The sequence below is a fragment of the Podospora bellae-mahoneyi genome, chromosome 7 (assembly GCF_035222275.1).
Source record: "Podospora bellae-mahoneyi strain CBS 112042 chromosome 7, whole genome shotgun sequence".
Taxonomy (NCBI): domain Eukaryota; kingdom Fungi; phylum Ascomycota; class Sordariomycetes; order Sordariales; family Podosporaceae; genus Podospora; species Podospora bellae-mahoneyi.
Genome location: NC_085886.1, coordinates 3,761,473 through 3,779,261, shown reverse-complemented (window position 1 = coordinate 3,779,261; position 17,789 = coordinate 3,761,473). Strand labels below are relative to the sequence as shown.

The 17,789-nt window shown below is 54.2% G+C and overlaps 7 protein-coding genes across 7 annotated transcripts; 3 read left to right on the top strand and 4 right to left on the bottom strand.

Moving 5' to 3' along the window:
* Window positions 1–505: 505 nt before the first annotated feature.
* On the bottom strand, window positions 506–2,006 carry COX4 (Cytochrome c oxidase subunit 4; the record flags this gene model as incomplete). The annotated part of the gene is made up of 4 exons (XM_062881646.1): window positions 1,537–2,006; window positions 1,274–1,312; window positions 739–998; window positions 506–667 (listed from the first exon to the last, which is right to left on the bottom strand). The coding sequence occupies exons 1-4, from the start codon at window positions 1,625–1,627 to the stop codon at window positions 506–508; spliced, it is 552 nt and encodes a 183-aa protein (XP_062728899.1). The 5' UTR covers window positions 1,628–2,006.
* A 58-nt stretch (window positions 2,007–2,064) lies between these two features.
* QC761_700580 (uncharacterized protein) lies at window positions 2,065–4,144 on the bottom strand. The gene is made up of 2 exons (XM_062881647.1): window positions 3,100–4,144; window positions 2,065–3,047 (listed from the first exon to the last, which is right to left on the bottom strand). The coding sequence occupies exons 1-2, from the start codon at window positions 3,391–3,393 to the stop codon at window positions 2,181–2,183; spliced, it is 1,161 nt and encodes a 386-aa protein (XP_062728898.1). The 5' UTR covers window positions 3,394–4,144; the 3' UTR covers window positions 2,065–2,180.
* A 2,959-nt stretch (window positions 4,145–7,103) lies between these two features.
* Window positions 7,104–8,405, top strand: QC761_700590 (uncharacterized protein; the record flags this gene model as incomplete). Its single annotated transcript, XM_062881648.1, has 1 exon — window positions 7,104–8,405. One exon carries the CDS (start codon window positions 7,104–7,106, stop codon window positions 8,403–8,405), a length of 1,302 nt encoding a protein of 433 aa, XP_062728897.1.
* Window positions 8,406–9,333: 928 nt separating this feature from the next.
* Window positions 9,334–9,997, top strand: QC761_700600 (uncharacterized protein; the record flags this gene model as incomplete). Its single annotated transcript, XM_062881649.1, has 2 exons — window positions 9,334–9,867; window positions 9,932–9,997. The coding sequence occupies 2 exons, from the start codon at window positions 9,334–9,336 to the stop codon at window positions 9,995–9,997; spliced, it is 600 nt and encodes a 199-aa protein (XP_062728896.1).
* Window positions 9,998–10,369: 372 nt separating this feature from the next.
* On the bottom strand, window positions 10,370–11,557 carry QC761_700610 (uncharacterized protein; the record flags this gene model as incomplete). The annotated part of the gene is made up of 1 exon (XM_062881650.1): window positions 10,370–11,557. One exon carries the CDS (start codon window positions 11,555–11,557, stop codon window positions 10,370–10,372), a length of 1,188 nt encoding a protein of 395 aa, XP_062728895.1.
* Window positions 11,558–12,060: 503 nt separating this feature from the next.
* On the top strand, window positions 12,061–14,037 carry GTT1 (bifunctional glutathione transferase/peroxidase). Its single transcript, XM_062881651.1, has 4 exons — window positions 12,061–12,860; window positions 13,118–13,292; window positions 13,447–13,510; window positions 13,575–14,037. Exons 1-4 carry the CDS (start codon window positions 12,778–12,780, stop codon window positions 13,730–13,732), a joined length of 480 nt encoding a protein of 159 aa, XP_062728894.1. The 5' UTR covers window positions 12,061–12,777; the 3' UTR covers window positions 13,733–14,037.
* Window positions 14,038–17,697, bottom strand: UTR2 (putative glycosidase CRH2). Its single transcript, XM_062881652.1, has 3 exons — window positions 16,088–17,697; window positions 15,456–15,893; window positions 14,038–15,375 (listed from the first exon to the last, which is right to left on the bottom strand). Exons 1-3 carry the CDS (start codon window positions 16,206–16,208, stop codon window positions 14,576–14,578), a joined length of 1,359 nt encoding a protein of 452 aa, XP_062728893.1. The 5' UTR covers window positions 16,209–17,697; the 3' UTR covers window positions 14,038–14,575.
* Between the last annotated feature and the right edge of the window lie 92 nt (window positions 17,698–17,789).

The window sequence follows — 17,789 nt, the reverse complement described above, 5'->3', positions numbered from 1 at the left end:
ACCGAGGGTTAGGTCTGGCAGCGCGGATGTATCGTACCGCATACTGTGTAGCATGCACGTCTAAAAGGCATCGAAGGACCTAAGGGAATCGACAGTTCTGGAAGAGCACGGGAGAACACTGCTCACCGGCGCATCGAGGCTCCAGGATAGGAACCTTCAACCCAGCATTGGCGCGGTTTGCCTGGACCGTATAACTTGCCACCATTTTGTACCACACGCTTGGGCCGACTGGCCATCGTAGGAGCAGCATCATCACAAGGCAGACCCAATGTTGCAGAGACATAGAAAGGAATCTATACAACCCGTCTGCCTGTGACGGATATACTACACGCCCTCCTGAACCTCCCAGTCACTCCTGATTCGCCTTGGGCATATGTGTATTATGCGTTCCGTCATGTGTGATCCTGGAAAGTCCGAGGCTCCCTCCTCTATTCTTATCTATCAACAATAGCTCCCCCGGGCCAAACGGGCCTTCGTTCCACGGCGTGTCTATCGACGTCATCGATTACCAGTACTCAGGCTTGACGTAGTCGGCCATGGTCTTGGGCTCCTTCCAGCCGTGGCCGTGACCGTGATCGTGGTGGTGATCCTCCTGGGGACCGACGTACTCCATCTTGTAGACGCTGCCGCACTCGGGGCACCGCTCAACGGGGCGCTCACGGGTCATCTGTGTGATATCCATATCAGTCTTGTTGCTCTTTCTAACCCCCTGACTGCAGCTGAAAGGGGGGGACCTACACCGAGCCAGATGACGTTGTGGGAGTCAGCGGGGACACCAGTGCAACCGGCGAACTGCTCCTCGCCGGCGGAGCGGACGAGAATGGGATTGGAAAGTGTGCCGAGGCGCGAGGCATCAAGAGGGCGCATGTCGAAGACGTCAACGCTCTCCATCTTGCCGAGAATTTCGAGACGCTCGAGACCAGTCGACTGCTCGACATCGGTAGGGACGGTGCCGGCGGGGGCACCGGGGCCGAAAAGGTCGTCAACAGTCTTGACCTCTGTGTGTGTCGCGATTCTGTGTCAGCCTTGCTGTTTTCCTCCAGCCATTTATTCCATTTGCCCCGCTACCACACAGAGATGTCATGGCTCCTTTTCCCCCACCACCCATGCCCATGTGAAGCTCTCTTTGCGAGTTCAAAGTTCAACTGGGTTGCCTCAAGAACTCAATAATACCTGACGTCAGGGGTTTCCTATGATCCCAAATGACGCAAAGTGTGTCCCTCCTCCTACTCTTTTTGGCCGTCATGTGTTATGGGGAGAGGGGTTGACCTACCCTTGATGCCCTTGATCTTGGTATCAGGAACGGCGTCACCTGCAGTAAAAATCCCGAATCAGCCCCCATCCATTATTCCATTATTCGTGCCTGTGTGTAGTCGTCGTCGGTCTCGCAGATGTCGTTGAATCCAGTATAACAGCATGGTGGCGTCTTTAGCAGCTTATCCTCCCATTCAATGCGCGAGATTTCTACCAAAAGCTCGGCCCGGTTTTTTTCGGTATTTCGGATCGGTAGAGAGAGGGACTGAACAAAAAACTTACGGCGCACGGCGGAGGTGGCCAGGGAACGGCGGACAGCCGGGGCGACGGCAGCCCGGCGGGCGATCGCGAGGGCGGAGCGCTGCAGGAGCATGGTGTCGGTTTTCGGGGGTTGGTGATGTGTGGTTGAGGGTGAAGGTTGTGTGGTTCTTGGGTGTGGCTCAATTGAAGAGAGGAGTTGTGTTTGGAGATGGTCTGATTTGCTGAGCTAGCCACAGCTGGCTTCCGCGGCTCCAGCCAAGCCAAGGATTGGAGCAGTTGCAACTGCAAAAGCCAGAGCTTGTTGGCTGGATTTGGGCTAGCGCAGTCAGGTGAAGCGTCACGTGCCAATGACGTTGACGAGCCATGACATAACCGACGACGACGACGACGAGGACCGAGAAATTTGAGATCAGTGTGCAGTTTTCTAGTTCATGAATGGGTTGGGCAGCTCTAGCATCCCAGGTTGACTTCGATTCACTCTTTGTTTGTAGTTAAAAAGCTTGTTGCGCCATCAAGCACAGGAAGAGAAAGCTTCCCCAAGCTCCAGGGTTATAGCTTCGAACCGTTATCACCCTAACCCTGTTCAAAGCAGGGAAAAAACAACCTATGAATAAACCATCAAGATTTAAACCATCTAAAGAATTCTACATAATGATTTCTTAGTATCACAGCTTTGCCTCCTGCCCAGAAACCTCCTTCTCCTTCAATAGCTTTCCGCCAAACCCCTGGATCAGTCCATCCTGATACTCCGTCGCAACGTGCACACCACTCGGGCTCCAAATCTTACTTTCAACGATCCCCCTTCCCCTCCCCGCCCTCGGAAACCAAACCTCTTGAATCCACCACCCATCCTCCTCCCTCATCACCGCAGCCTTGGCCTCCATGTGCATCACAAAATGATAACTCAGACTAGCAGCCCTTCCCAGACTATATCCCAGCCCGATGTGATTCCCAGCCATCAGCAGCCCATTCCTATCCGCCACAAAAGCGTGCACCAACACATGAGCATTGGCATCATACCCGCTCTTCCCATCCTCATCGTCCGGTAGCGGCTTCAACAACCGGTACAACAGCAGCTCCCGTCTCTCATGAACCGGCTTCCCCTCGTTATACTCCTTCATATCCACCTTCTTCATCTCCGCAATCGGGAACGTCCCGACCTGGTCGTCCCCGACAATCTCCACCACGCCGGTGATGTCCACCGGCGGGGCGGGTGGCCACTCTTCTGGCTTGCGGGATGACAAGATAGAAGCGAAGCGCTCCTGGGGCGGCGCCTCCTGCTCAGAGACTGTGCCATCCCAGTCTGGCTCTGGGAGCTTGAATGACAGCAGCGCGGTAAAGGCTGGCGGGTACTGTGGCAGCGAGGCGTCTTCGGCAGGGTAGTGATCTTCAGAGGGTGAGTTGCTGGGAACAGATGGCTGAGTGGCAGTCACGGAAACGGTGCTGAAGGTGCGGGACGCGGTAACGGGAGAGGCCGTGTAAATGAAGGGTCTGCTGGCAAGGCCGATGCGGGTAAAGTAACCGTTTATTGTCTTTACCTCATGTTAGTGAGTCCCTAGAACATAGTATTTGGGGAGTGCATACGTGGATATCCAACCTCGCATGTTCCGGAACCCCCTTCTCCTTTTCGGTTTCTCTCCACGCTCTATAGGCGGCCAGGCCTGCCTGAGCGTACACATGACCACCAAACGCCGCAGTGTGGAAACTGGGCAGCTCTTTTCCCTTTGCAAAGTCTGAACCTGGGAGATATGCTGATCGAGTCGAGATGTATCGGTGGGCTTGGCCTTCACGAGGCAACTTGACGAGCTCCAATTGTTCCTGAAAAGACAGCCGCTTGTCCTCGTCGCCGCCAACCTTGGGAGTCATGCTTACACTCATTGATTACAGCTAAATGGTGTATAAATGGTGTATAAGATAACGCAAGTGTGAAGACAATCAAGTTAAGAGAATTGTTCAGCCACAGTATCACAAAACCCTGTGTTTGCAGATCGGCAGTGTCTGTATGTATGTTGTTGTTCCGGTATTGAAAAGTGCAAGCTGTTAATCCTCTCAACAAATGGGATGCATGATCACAATTTCAAGCATGGCGTAGGCCCGGATTCAGTTATCCCAAACCCGGCCGAGAGCCTTCCTGCCAGAGCCGTCCGTTGAGTGAGGCGCTCAGCTCAACGGGAACGTCGTCCCCCAGGGCGGGGCGATCCACTTCGGCTTTGGGGTTCCTAGAACTTGAAACCCAGCCGAGGCATACCCTTCCACGTGATGATCTTGGTGTTCCCTCCGGTGCTTTGTGGCCCTGTTGCACCATCATCAGAACCATGATGAGTGCGATGAACTTGAGTTTGGCACAAAGTCCGCCGTGAGACAGCTTCATTCAAACGTCAGCGCTCGGGTTGAATCCGAGATTCAGCAATTCGACGTCCGTCATCTGGGCAACTACCAGGTACGACCGGGGTGACCACCGAGGTGACAGATCGCATCCGGTTCGGACTTGAGACCCGATCGATGCATCCTCCTCTTCGGAGCCTTCCGGACGATACATAGAAGATCCCCATTTGGACAAAAAAGAGAGAAGATGCTGACGACGGCGATGGCGCAAATGGTGGTGTGTGATGGTGATGGGTTGTGATGACAAGTCTAGTTTGGTTGGGGAACTCGCTTGTTCCCCCACAAATAAGTGCAATGAGGGGTTGTCTACTTTAGGCTTAGGGCCCAAAATCTGGGGAACCTTTCAAGTGATGGGTGGGGGTGAAGTGTGGAGTGACCCCCACGGTTCCAACTCTTCCACTTCCAGACGACCTTTGGGGGTCGAAACATCTGATATTTGGCCCTCAATTCAATTCTGCGCGCGTCTTGTCGAATGATACAAACTGGAACGGCCATGATATCCCACTTGGATCCCGCCTCCAATACCTTCTATTGATCAACGACTCCGCAGCGCTAACTCGCTTTGAGCGACCTCCCCGACCAGAAACCTCGAATTCTGACCCTCATCGAACCGCACGAGGAGCACCAAGACAGCCATGGCTAAAGCAAGTGTCGAATCGCTTGGTCGGGAGGAAATAAGATGGATGTGTCCATCTCCTGGCGGTGAACGCACTCCAGAAAGCGCCACACCGGAGCTCGGTTCCAAACCAACCTGTGTCAAGTCAAGGTTCTTCAAAGCCTCTTCTTGACCCCCATCCAAGAACCGTCCCATTTCCTTCTCGAAAGGTTTTCCTTTCTAGGAAAAGAATCCCCCCAAATGATCTCCCAACGGCGGGGATGTGCGCCTACATACGCAGGACAGCAGGTGTGCCACCCTGGGTTTGGCCAGATCCAATCCCGTGGGAGAGCCGTCCCCCTCTACCAAAGTTGCGGGCTGCAGTATGGACGAAATGGACCAGAAAAGGCCATGGTTTGGTCGGTGGTGGAAATAAATGAGGAGGTCTGGATTCAGGTCGACGTCAAGTTGCTACAGTCTCAGGTGTGGCGGACTGGTCTACCTTGCCTTGTCGTCGAGTTCTTTTGGTTGGAGTTGGTGACTGGAGCTGTGGAAGAACCGCTCTTTACCTCGTTGTAACTGGGGCTGCAGGGACACGGCGACGCCGCCATTTGCGTTGTAGACTGAGGTCCAACGGGGTCGGGGTCGTTCTAGAAAGCGGGCGCGAGGGGACTGAGGCTTCTACCTGTGAAGCTTACATACGCAGTAACGAACCAGCTTCCTATACAGGAAGGCGTGAAAATTGTACATGAATACGGGGCCTGCTACCCTTACTAACACACAATAGTAACCCTTGGCACTCGTTGACTTTGACGATGGCATGATATTGGAGAAAGAAACATTGACGATTACTGACACTAGTAAGCAGGCAAGGTCAGTAGAAAGTGGCGCGAGATGATGAACCCTCGACGAAACTCGCACGAGAAAAGCACGGCCATGATGGTCATACCTAATGAGGCAAGCAAACTGTGAGGCTCAACATTGATGAGGATGGATGGATGACAACAGGCAGCGGGTGCAACCGGGCAGCTTCGGTTTTCCAAGATGGGGCGGAATTCACTGCGTGGTGGTAATCATCAAAATTACGATGAAACCTTTCGAGCGCCAAGAACGAGAGGGAACACTCATCGAACCCCTCCCCAGTCCTTCTTTTCTTGCGCGTGAGCTTCCCTGCTGTATGGCCTGGTCCAACCCCTGAGCCTGTCACTGTCCACAAGTTGCACTTCCTACCCCAGATTGGCACCATGGTGCCCGCAGTGGAGAGAAGACTATAAATTTAGGTATGTACACTAAAACAACACGCCACGACGGATATCTTCTGGTGTCCTCCTCCTTGTCATCTCCAGAGGGAAATGATGATGATGATAATGATAATAATGATAATAATGATGATAATGATGATGATGATGAGGTGTTTGATGAGTTTCAGGTCTGAGGAAAACTACGGAGCAAGGGGAAAAGGGGTGGAAAAAGAAAGAAAGAATAGAAAAAAGAACTACCAGCCAGCAAAGGAGGGGTTTGCCTGCCTCTCCCAACCGCTGTTGCATTCCCTCGTCTCTGGCTGCTTGTGCCGGCGGCATTTTTGGGAGAAGTTTGGATGTGACGCGTGACCTTCGAAAAAATGAGCTGAAGGGAAAGCCAATGGCCGACTGTGATATCGACAGGGTGCATCATGGCCCGCCAGTCGCCAGCCATGGACGGTTTAGGCCGAATTCCGGGGAAAAGATCTGGCCGTGCAGCAAAAGAGGGGCTGGTCCAACAGACAGGGATTTCAGAGAACAGCAGAACTCAGCAGACCGACCTGAATTATATTCGGTGTACCAGAGCTTCTTTTTTATTACGCCATTAAAACTCCGTGACTGGTCACAGACAACACCTCTCCGCAGCACACACTACATAGAGCCAACCTGTCACCGAGAGATTGTCTCTCTCATTGTCTTGAATCTGTCACTCTCGGCAGACATCTGGAATCCAGGACGAGACCTTCATCATCTATCCGGTCGGGCTTCCACTTCATGTCCGCTACCTACCTGGCCTGGCCTGACCTGACCTGATACTCCATACGCTCCCCATCTAGGTCAGTGATGCTGCTGACAGACCCCCTCCGCCACAGACGAGACAACTGACCACTCAGCGCCAGCTTCCCGGCACTACTGCGTAACCCCAGAAAAGTTCCCCCCTCGTCTCCCCAGAATTTCGGCCATGGACCCCATGTCGTGTTACCGTGCCTCTGGCTAAGGCTTCCCTAGCGTCGTCTTCCCAGGCTTTTATTAAACCCTACCGAATTCCCACACACACCACTCACACCTCCAGAAGCGCCCTGGAACCAGATCTCCGTGTTCTCCACCCAGCACCGCCTGACTGGATGCCATCAAATAAATAGACACACAGCTCCTTGCCGCACCCATCCCGCTCCTCCCTCCTCCCTCTCTGCCCTCCCCTCCCCCTGCTCTCCCCCATCCCGCCAGTCTGGTATTCCCGCGGAGACTGCCGAACCACGAAACCTGGGGGAGGTTCACACATCAGCCACCAAACGATCATGCGTTGCTAACACAACGCCCAGCATAGGAGGGTTAACCGGTTGGGAACTATCATCCGTTGCGTGGCGATGGGGGTTCAGCTCGAGCCCATCAGTCAGAGTTCGTTTGAACAGTACGGACCATGGCACTTTCGAGATTCTCGTTTTCAGCAGAATGAACGTGTCGGCCTGGGTGCCGCCCTCTTGCGAGCAGCCGCCCTACCGGCCTTGAACGACCTATGCGAGCTTTCAGCGAGGACCAGCAAAGCAGATGGTCGGTTTCTGGAACTGACCGAGAAGCCCACATCGTCCAGGTCATCCAGCATTCATGTTCTCCAGGAACCCTCTCCACCCGCTACCATCATTTCCCCCCCAACTCCCGTCACCGTCAACAAGGCCGAGGATGATGTGGATATCCCGTCATTACCAGGACCCCGTCATTCCCTGGACCGGTTTGGTTATCACGCGGAGGAGGGGGTCAAGTTCACCTTTGCGCCCAACAACTTACCCATTCGTCCCCGGCCGAATCTGAAGCGTCGACGACCAGACTCGGATGTGGACGGTTACAACACAGCCACCATGAGCTGCAAAAAGCGGCGACTATTGCGACAGTTTGTCACCTCACGGCTTTCAGCGCCTTTCTCCCTCCCGGCCACGCACATTCTCAACCGAGAAGTCGTCGCTTCGGGTGACAAACGCTTTCTCAAACTTGCCGCCATCATGGCAACCAGAAAGCTTCAACCACAGCCCCTACCGCCACAGGTCAGCCCGGATTCTTTCTTGCGGCGGCAAGCCGTCTTCAACCGGTGTCGGTTACGAATGGCAACCGAGGGCATGTCTCGAGGCGGTCGAGGGAGCCACGGGCCAGAGACGCAAGCTACACATCCCGCTTCACAGCAGCAGCAGCAGCCAGGTGTAGAAGGGGCTAGTTTCGCCTTGATGAGGGCCCTGCACCCATCATCGACTGGGGCAACTACGCCGGTGATTTCCATCTCCCCGCAACCGTCCTCCTGCACCCCAAAACCGGCGATAACACCATCATCGCCACCGAGCAGGTCACCACCACTCGGGCCAACAGCCAGCGGAGCATCGCCAACAAGACTGCGAATTCCCAGTCCGAAGTTACGGCCCCTCCGCTCACCAGAACTGAGAGTCACCCGGCCGGCTCTGCCGTTGGATGACATTGAGGACCTCGACGACGACAGCGTGGCGTTTCCCACATCGGTGCATGAGAGCCGGTATGGTGACGAGCCTGAAGAGGTCTATGCCGATTTCGGGCTGATCTTCGGAGGCGGGGGTGAGGGCGACGAGTCTGATGAAGAAGGTCCTGCCGAGCAGTTTGAGGATTACATGGACGACTTGGACGGGATTCCGTGGAACGCTAGGTGCTAACACACGGCATATTGCCGAAACTGGGCATTTAATTAGTTGCATTTCATACCTACAGACGGCACTGGCAGCCACGACACCAAAAGACTCTGGACAGAACAGGACAGGCGAGTCCGGGTGGGTGGAATTAGTAGGGTTGGCTGGTCAGGTTGGGGTGGCATATTTGTGGCGGCATCCTGTCTTTTTTTTTGGTTGGTTGGGATGAATGGTTGGGCGGCACAATTGCTTTTTGTTTTTATATATCGCTGTTTGAAAGACGCATTTGCCGGTTCGCGAAAACTATGCATCATGTTTCGCTGTTGTTGTTGTTGTTGTTGTTGTTGTTGGAGAGGGGTTGAGAAAAGGCGAATATACCTATCGATACAAACAGACAGAACTTTGACCGGCCGGCAGCCTCGCACGGCGCCGGCCGAGAGCGGAATCGGAGGAAGTGGACCCAATTGGGTTGCCGAGCTGAGCTGTTCTTTCGATGATGCTGCGTGGTGTGTCTTCGAGTCTCTGTTTAAACATAGGTAAAGACAGACCATATCAGGAGAGGCCGGAGGTCTCTAAAAGCAGACCAAACTTTACGGTGAAGCCAGGGGACTCCGGTCGGAGCTGCCAGATCTCATCAACCGAGAGGAGGACCCAGCCGACCAGCCACCGCTCCGGTCCGCTGGTTCGTCATCCGAGCTCCGACGCCACTTGTACTTCTCGGCGAGCTGCGGGCGGGGCTGACACCCGACCCATACACCCCCCCGCGCATTCTCCACAACCGCACCTTGGATCATATCAAACCTCTTGTGTAAATCTGCAGGTAGATAAAGACAACACGCTACGCTTTTGTGTCAGGTTTCATCCCGTTGTTCAAACTCATAATTCATCACTCTCTCGCTCACAACATTCCATCCCTCTCTCTCACCGTGGGTTCACCAACTACCTACCCAAAACCATGTCCCCCCTCAACCCCACCGCAACCCCCTTCCTACCCGCCATCTCCTCCCTCCCCACCCTCCCAGACACAACCCTCACCTCCACCCTCGACCTCCTCTTCGAACCAACTTCCGAACTCCATTCCCTCGCCCTCCCCACCATCCGCACCTGCTCCTTCGCCTCCTACGACGAGCTAATCGACACCCTCCGAGGCCAGCTGCTCACCATTGCCTCCCAAGTCCAGAACGACTCCGAGGCGAAAAAGAAGCTGCATCACGTCCTGGGCAGCCACCCCAGATTGGGCGCACCAAAGGTGAAGCAAGAGGACGAGGAGTTGAGCGAGCAGAGCAAGAATGAGCAAAAGCAACTCAGGGGAGGGGATGAAAACGAGGCGCGGAGACTGGCCGAGCTGAACGAGGAGTACGAAAAGACTTTTCCGGGGTTGAGGTATGTCGTTTTTGTGAACGGGCGGGGGAGGGGGGTGATTATGGAGGATATGGAGCGGAGGATCAAGAGGGGGGATATTAGGGAGGAGGAGAAGGAAGGGATACAGGTGAGTTTCTCGGTCTGAGGGTTGATGTGAGTGAGTGATGCGTGCGCTAACTAGGGGTAAATAGGCAATGTGTGATATTGCAAAGGATAGGGCGAGGAAGTTGTTGAAGTCTGCCGAGGAGGCTGTTTAGGCCACTGTCATGAGTATCGGGCTGGAAGTATCCTATGAAGCGGGTTACGTGTTGTGGCAAGTAATCAAGGGACAAACTTGAAAAAAATAAAAATAACGTCAACTGTATCCGAGCCAAATTGCCCGTTCAAACAAGGTATCATCTAGAGGAAATATGTTTGCAAGGCATAATCCAAACACCAAGCTGCCTTCAGGCATCAAACCTGGTATCATCATCAAACAAATAACCCATAAACCGACACTCAAAACCCAATCCAAGCCAAGTAAATGGTATCACGCAACCAAAGAAACAACTGAAACAAAAAAAAAAAACAAAAAAAAAAAAAACAAAAGGAAATATGCAGAATCAAAATCCCTCGCCTAGAAACCGCGACTAGAGTCGTGCTAATGTGTTCCTCAACCAGGTTGTAGTCCTCTTCCGCTTGCTCCTGGTCCGATAGCTGCTCCCTCCAGCCATGGTGCAGCAATAGGAAACAGTGTACTCCCTCGCCATCTTCCTTCGAATCCTCCACCACTCCTTCTCCTCGTTTCTCTCGCTCATTGCGCGCGAGGGGGACTTGAGAAACGCCTTGGCGAACTCGATCTTGGGATGCTGGCTGCTCAACCAGTCCCTCGACGGGGCAGCTTCGGCAGCTCTCGCAGCGACCCTGTACCTCTCCAGAGCAAAAGACGACCGGAGATTGATGCTCGAGTAAGGAGAGTAAAAGTCATGGACGGCATCTTCCAGCCTCCACTCCCGACGCTCATAATACCTTTCCCGATACCGAGCCTGATCCTCCTCGTCATCCCTCATATTCACCACCACCCACTCCTCCCCCATCGGCACCTTCTCAGGCGGCATACCATACTCCAGACTCCTCGCCTGCCGCCTCCGCCGCTTGTAAATAACCTGGTCGCCCCAATACACCCTCACCGCCTTGAGCCCCGCCCACGACTGCCTCAGCAGCCTCTCCACCGACCCCGCCATCTCCATCTTGCTCGGCACCGGCGCCGTCCCCGCCAGGCTAGGCGTGTCACCTCTCCCTAGATCAACCTCTAGCTCCTCCAGGTTGGGGCACCTCCTCACCAAGCCAGAGATGAACCTCCTCCTCTTGGCCCCTTCCTCCTCCTCAATCGGTTGCTCGCACCCATCCCCTAGCTGGAGCTGGCCCAGACCACCCTCCAGCGGGAACGGGATCCCTAACCTTCTCAAGTTGGAGCAGTTTCTCTCGCCGATCCGGTCGAGGAACCAGCGCAGTAGCAGGTTGGCTTGCGCCTGGTGTGGTAAGGAGGTGGCGTCCCCCGGTAGGACGAACGTGTTGTTGCTGTAAAAGAAGGTGGAGGCTTCGAGGTGGATTTGCTTGCTTGTAAGAAAGAGGGTCGAGAGGTCGCGGCGGAGGGATTTGCCAATGTAGTGTTGTTGGGAGGACGACGACGACGACGACGAAAAGCTGTCTTTTCGCTGCGAGGCAATGACGATTGTCTCGTGGGTGGGGAGGAGGTAGGAGTAGATCTGGTTGCGGATTTCACCGGGTGTGGTGAGGAGGTTTGTTTTGGGTCGGTTGCTGTGTTTTGCAGTCATGTTGTTGACTCTATGGTGGTTGGGTGTGTTGTTTGGGTGTGATTGAACAGCTGACACTCTCAAGGGTCAGGGGTTTGTTGACTTGAGGTGGCGACGAAGCTAGAGTAAACAAGAACGAATGTGTGTGTGCAGCCCGCCAGCTGGGAGAGATGTTGAATCATAAGAACAGCAGAAAAGAGAGGCACAGGCAAGACCAGAGGAGGAGCCCCCCGCCAGTTATACCTCCTCCTCCAGCTCCGACAGCTTCCCCCTCGCTCGGGAACGGTACCTTGAGGGCGGGCAGTAGGCAGGCCAGCCAGAGCTCCAGAGGTCTGGGCGATGGATGCAACTCAGCGGCGCAGGCGGATCGCGGACCTGGACCCGGGCGCATCGATCGGTACCCACAACGGCCCCCCCCGCTGGACGCTGCGCTGGAACACCGGTTGGCTTGATTGGTCCAGCCCTATCAAGCAACCCTCAGGTACCCCCGCCGCCTAGACTCGCTAGCTGATTCCCACAGCACCGTAAACGGAGGGTTGCATGTCTTCGCAGGGCCTCGCCCATCATCACGCGGTCCATCACGCTGGCCTTTCGATCTTCAAGACCTTGAGAGGATGCCCAAATACAACACCAATTTCGCCCGCTCAGGTCATGCTGCCCAAATCGTCGACCGGGTTCACCCAGCAGTGCGCGACGTTGGATGTTGTGCCAGCTTAAAAGTTGGCAAGTGGAGGGTTAGGGTCGCCTAACCCTCGAACGTTCATGTTGCTTCCGTTCGACCAGAAAATGCGCCGTTAGTATTGGCGTCTCAATACGGTCCGAATCACGAGAAAGCGATTACATAGTGTACCTGGTAGACGTGGCGTCAGCTACGCTACAACCACGGGCCAAAGAGCCGGCCGGCGGTGTCAAAAGACCACTAAACCGTCCAGACCAATAATTTCAGCCGCGCCAGGTCGGGACGCTTCTGGTGTGGAGAGCCACACGGGTGTTGATCCGTCTTTGTCCCATGGAGCCTTGCTTGAAAAATACCATCATGTAACAAGAACACCAAGCGGATAAACTGCCCGACACCAAGACCGTTCCTCAAACAAGTCTAAACTGTTAGCCTCTTCGCTCTTTCTCTTGGCGGCCAGCGCAGTCTCAACACCATCGGAAACCGATAACCACCCTCCCAACCAGACAACGCTTCACGTGGAGGCACAGATTGGTCGGAGCAACGGTTGTGTCTTCATACAAACATGACATCACCAAATCCCCAAGACCCACCCCAATCTACGAGCACATTATCGCCGTCCAATAAACCAAAGATAACGCTCTACTGGTATGTCTAAACTAGTCTTGGGTATCATGCATTTCTCACGGGCACTACCGCAGCCCATTTCCCGCGCATCTGGTCCCAAAGCCGTTGTTGAACCCACGTGGCGTGGCGAGCTTGCTTGAGGCTATCGCGCTCACCACGTGTTGAGATGTTTTGTTCCTGTTGATATCCCCTGACATCCCCTTGTCAACGATCCCTAAATAACCCTAACCCTCATCACCTACACAACTTAAACACCACCCCCCCCTCCCCCCAGGTAGGCTCAACGACTACCGAGCCCAGCGCGTCGTCTGGCTCCTCGAGGAGCTCGACCTAACCTACACCGTCAGACCCTTCCACCGCACCCCCAGCGGCCTCGCCCCCGGCGAGCTGGAAAAGGTCTACCCCCTAGGGACATCACCCATCCTGACAATCTCGTTACCGCACCGGGAACCTGTCGTCCTGGCAGAGAGCGGCTTCATCGTTGAGTATCTCTGCGATCACTTCCCCCCCAAAAGTGGAAGAAAAACATTGATCCCGATGAGATGGGTTGAGGGGAGGGAAGGAAAGATAGGAGAGGAGATAGAGAAGGGGGGGGAAGAGGTACCAACATCTGCTTCACTATGCAGAGGGGAGCTTCGCGCTGACGTTGGTGGTCGGGGTGATCTTGGCCGGTATGTTTTTCACCTACCAACCAACCATCCATTTTCTCTTTGAGATGCTGACGGGGAAAGCAAGACAGTCTTTGGCAGCAACAAAATCCCCTTCTTCCTCCGCCCCATCACCGGGTTCGTCGCCGACAAGATCTACAAGGCGTTTGTCGTGCCCCACTGCGGAGAAGCATCTCGCCTTTTTGGAAGGAATGCTCGCCACTCCCCTTCTGCTGCTGGCGATGAAGGTGAGAGGTATCTCTGCGGGGGGGTTCCTGACCGCGGTGGATATCCTGCTTAGCTTCAACTTGGCCACTGCCAGGGACGGGGTGGGCAAGGTGATGGTCTCTGCCGGTGATGGCAAGGCGGGCAAGATAACACTGTGGGACACGAGTACCCGCGGGTGGGCGAGTATTTGGAGAGGCTGCATCGGGAAAGGGGGTATCTGAGAGCCGCGGAGAGTATTCGGGCTGTTGGGGGACAGAAGGACAAACAGGTGTAATAGTTCGTGTGCCAAATCACTGTCGAGTTCGATGAAAACAACATCAGGAGCCTGTACCAGACACGTAGTATAGTCACGAGCTTATCAGTCAAAAGCCGCAGACAAAAATCTCAGTTCACATACTCTCAATTCTCACTCAACTTTTACTCCTATAGAACACCAGTGTATATACACCCAACAAGACATAACAGCATCCAAAATGACATGCCGCCTCCTAAAAATCCAACCTCTCCTCTCATACAATACCATTGCTTGCTTGCTTGCTTGCTTGCTTGCTTGCTTGTGTGAGGTATACATACGAAACAGAGAAGTACCAAATCTTGACAAGTAATTATCACAAGCCGCCGATGAAATGCCGCTAAACTCCCGAGCGTGATGCTGCATAAAATGAAGCCAAAAAAAAAAAATAAAAAGCCGTATATATACCGGCATGGTATCAAGTAAACACAAAGAAGGTGTAGCAAAATATTAAGTTGTGGTCAGCAGCCGCGCGTGGGGAGAAGAGTCAAAACAAAACATCATATAAGCGCTCACTTTTCGCCGAACATGCGAGAGAAAATGGTGAGAAGACTCCGGTTGCTGTTTTTTCAAAGGAAGAGGAGACCGGCAATACCAATGATGACAGCAAAGGCGCTGGCGCCCAGCCTTTCGGCTCCGCGAACGCCATTGTTGCTGTTGTTGCCATTGCTGTCACCGTCAGTGGCAGCCTGACCGCAGTTTTGCACAAAGCCATCGGAGCTGCAGCTAGGGTTGGCAGCAGCACCACCACCGGAGTTGGAGCCCGAGTCGGGACCGCCAGAGCTGGAGCCGCCATTGTTAACGCCGGGGGCGTTTCCGGACCCGACAACACCACCGCCAGGAATAGCGTGAATAGCGGAAGTCTGGGAGGCGCTGCCGGACTGAGTGGTTTCACCCTTGTTCATGTTTGTCCCCGTGCCGAGGAAGCTCTTGAGAATGGTAGGCTTGTTGCTGTCGACGACGGTGTTGTTGGTAGCCTTGATGTCATTGTAGTAGTAAGAGACACCCTTGTTGGTGCCCGGGGCCTTGTCCGTCTTCCAGCACTCGACCTTGATCTCTCCGAAGGTGGCAAAGTAGTAGCCATACTTCTTGATCTCATCCGAGTTCCAGTCGATCTTTCCACCAGCCCAATCAATGGTGCCCTTGGCGTTGGTCTCGAGACCACCGGGCCAGATGGAGATCTGAACACGGGATGGCGTCTGGGGGAAATTCCACTGCTGAGTCTTGGCGTTCCAAGTCTCGGATCTCTTCTTGACACGGCCAACCTTTCCATCGACAAGCCACCGAATTTCGTCTGGGGTCCATTGGATCTCATAGTCGTGGAATTTGTTGTACGAATCATCCACAGTCAAGTTACCGGTATTGCCGTCTAAATAAAGGGGGGGGTGGGGGGAGTATGGTTAGTCTCTACTGGGCAAAAGGTTTGGACTCCAGAGAGTATGCACTCACAATCTGTAATACCCTGGAAGTAGTAGTTGGTCTGAACCGTGTTCAGATCGACACCAACCCACTCAAAGTCAATTTCGTCCTTGACATCACCAAACAGGATGAAGGCGGTAACAACACCAGCGCCCCGAGAGCTCTTGATCCTGGCCTTGACATTGCCATACCACATGTAGGTCGTGGTGGCCAGCACAGTGCCGACCGACTTGGGAGGCATGGTCAACAGGGTATGGCCGTTGTACAAGAGGGGCTCTCCTTGGCCAACCCAGTCCACCTTGCTAGAGTCGCCAAGGTATTCGCTGATGTGCTTGTACCGGTCGAGCGAGTCCATCTTGTAGGTTTTGTCCTTGCATACTGGCGCAGGGACGCAGGAGTCGAGGGAGAAGGACATGCGGGGGTCGCAGCCGCCGAGACAGAATGCGCCAACGCCGCATTGGTTGTATTCTGCGATGCAAGTTTCCGACGTCAGTGCCTTTGTCACGCTTGGGCTGGATCTAGGCTGCGGCAGTGAAACCTTGGGAACCCTGACAGCGCCGTCCCCAACGCTGAACAAACAAAACGAACAGGCGGAGCGGGCCGCCAACCAGGAACCAAAAAAGCTTCAAACTAGGCGCACAGCTTGGGATGTTTTGACTTACGAGAGCAGCAGGGTGCTTCCTCGGGGCACTTCTTGTCCAGACTGCAGGATGGAGGATCGACAGCCAAAACGCTGGTTGCGCCGAGAAGGGCCACGCCCAACGGCAACAAAGATCGGAGCATGGTTTGTAGTTCTTGTTTTTTTTTTGGTTTTTTCGTTTTTGGTATTGTTCTCGAAAAAATCGGGAGGTTCGGAAAGCGACGCGAGGGTCTCGGTCGCAAAGAGATGTGGTAGGATGTAGAGAGCAGATGTCGTCGAGGTAAGAGAAAAGGAGACCGAAAACGGTTCGGTTCCTCTTCGGTGGCCCGGTTTGTGTGAACAAGTGGTGCGATGCTGGGATCAGTGGAATGCGCAACCCGGCAAAATGGAGTGCTAGCGAGACGATGGACCGTTCCCTCGGGAGAGTGAGCGAGTAATGTCTCGAATGGGGTGGTGGTGAAGCGATTGGCGGGTAGAGAGAGGAGGTAGACGGAGGATTCGACAGACTCGACGTTGGGTTCTTGACAGAATAGTTCGAATCGATCAGGGGAAACGCGTCTTTGGGGTGATCAATTAGGTAGGCAACTGGGTAGGTAGCGAACGTGAGGGATGGGTGGGAAGCGATTGGCTTGGGGTCTTCAGCCGAGCATGAAGAGAGCCCCAGTGGAAAGAGAACAAAACGAGGGATGCACTTCGGCGGTGGGTTTGAAAGGTTGAGGAAGACGGGAGGAGAGAGAGGAAATCGTAAGAGAGGGTCAGGTCAGGCTGGCAAAGCAGCAGGGGTCTATTTTAGTTCTCCTCTCTTCGCTTCCTGCTCCGCCGGCCCTCGTCTCTGTCTCTCTCGCTCTCCTGTCCAGGATCACGAGGGTGTGGGGACATTTTCTGGTTGCGGCACGGGGCCATTTGCAGGCTCTCGCCCACTCACAGACGCTGTTCTGGAGGAGGGCAATAAAAGCTGCGCTAGCATTACCCTGACCCACAAACCCCTTCTGAGACCTGCAGCCGATGGCTTCTCCTCACGAACTGCTGCTCGTGATGGTGGCGCCTACCGTTGACACTTTCTTGTGTCCCGGATCCCCAGTTGGCTTGTTCCTGTTGTGCTATCGAAGCTATTTTCTTCCAATGTTCTCCGACAGCCTCCTGCTAATCACCGATTGCTTCCACCAAGCGGATGAATGTAGCGCAAACCTTGGTCTTGAAAGTTCCAAGAGGGGCAGGCAGGCAGCGCCAAGCAAGGCCTGGTCGCCTTTCCCCAGATTGCCGGGGCAGTTTTGGAGCTCCACCTCCTCGCTTTTGGCCTTCCTGCCCTTTCCAGAATGACGCCACAAACCACCACACCAAACAGCTTCGCATTCACTCACGCATTCTGTTTCTGTCCAGGTTCCGACCTCGCCGTTCTCAACATGTGTTTCTCGTATAGGTTTTTTTTCTTACTCACATCCATCCTCACCTGCACCAATCTACAAATCAATGCGCCGTGTCACCACCACAAGCGAACATCTGCCGTGTTGCCCTCCCGGCACTGGTTATCCCCGTGAAACAACGAGGGACTGTGCATTTGATCTGTTTCATAGGCAAACCCCAAATCAGGCAGGAAGAAGATTCTGGCGCGCTCGTGAGGGTCATATGAGGCGAACAGTACGAAGCATTCTTGTCTTGTTGATCAGAAAAAAGGCCTGCCGATCGCCGTTGGCTGCGTCTGGTATAATCTGACGTGCAGCTGT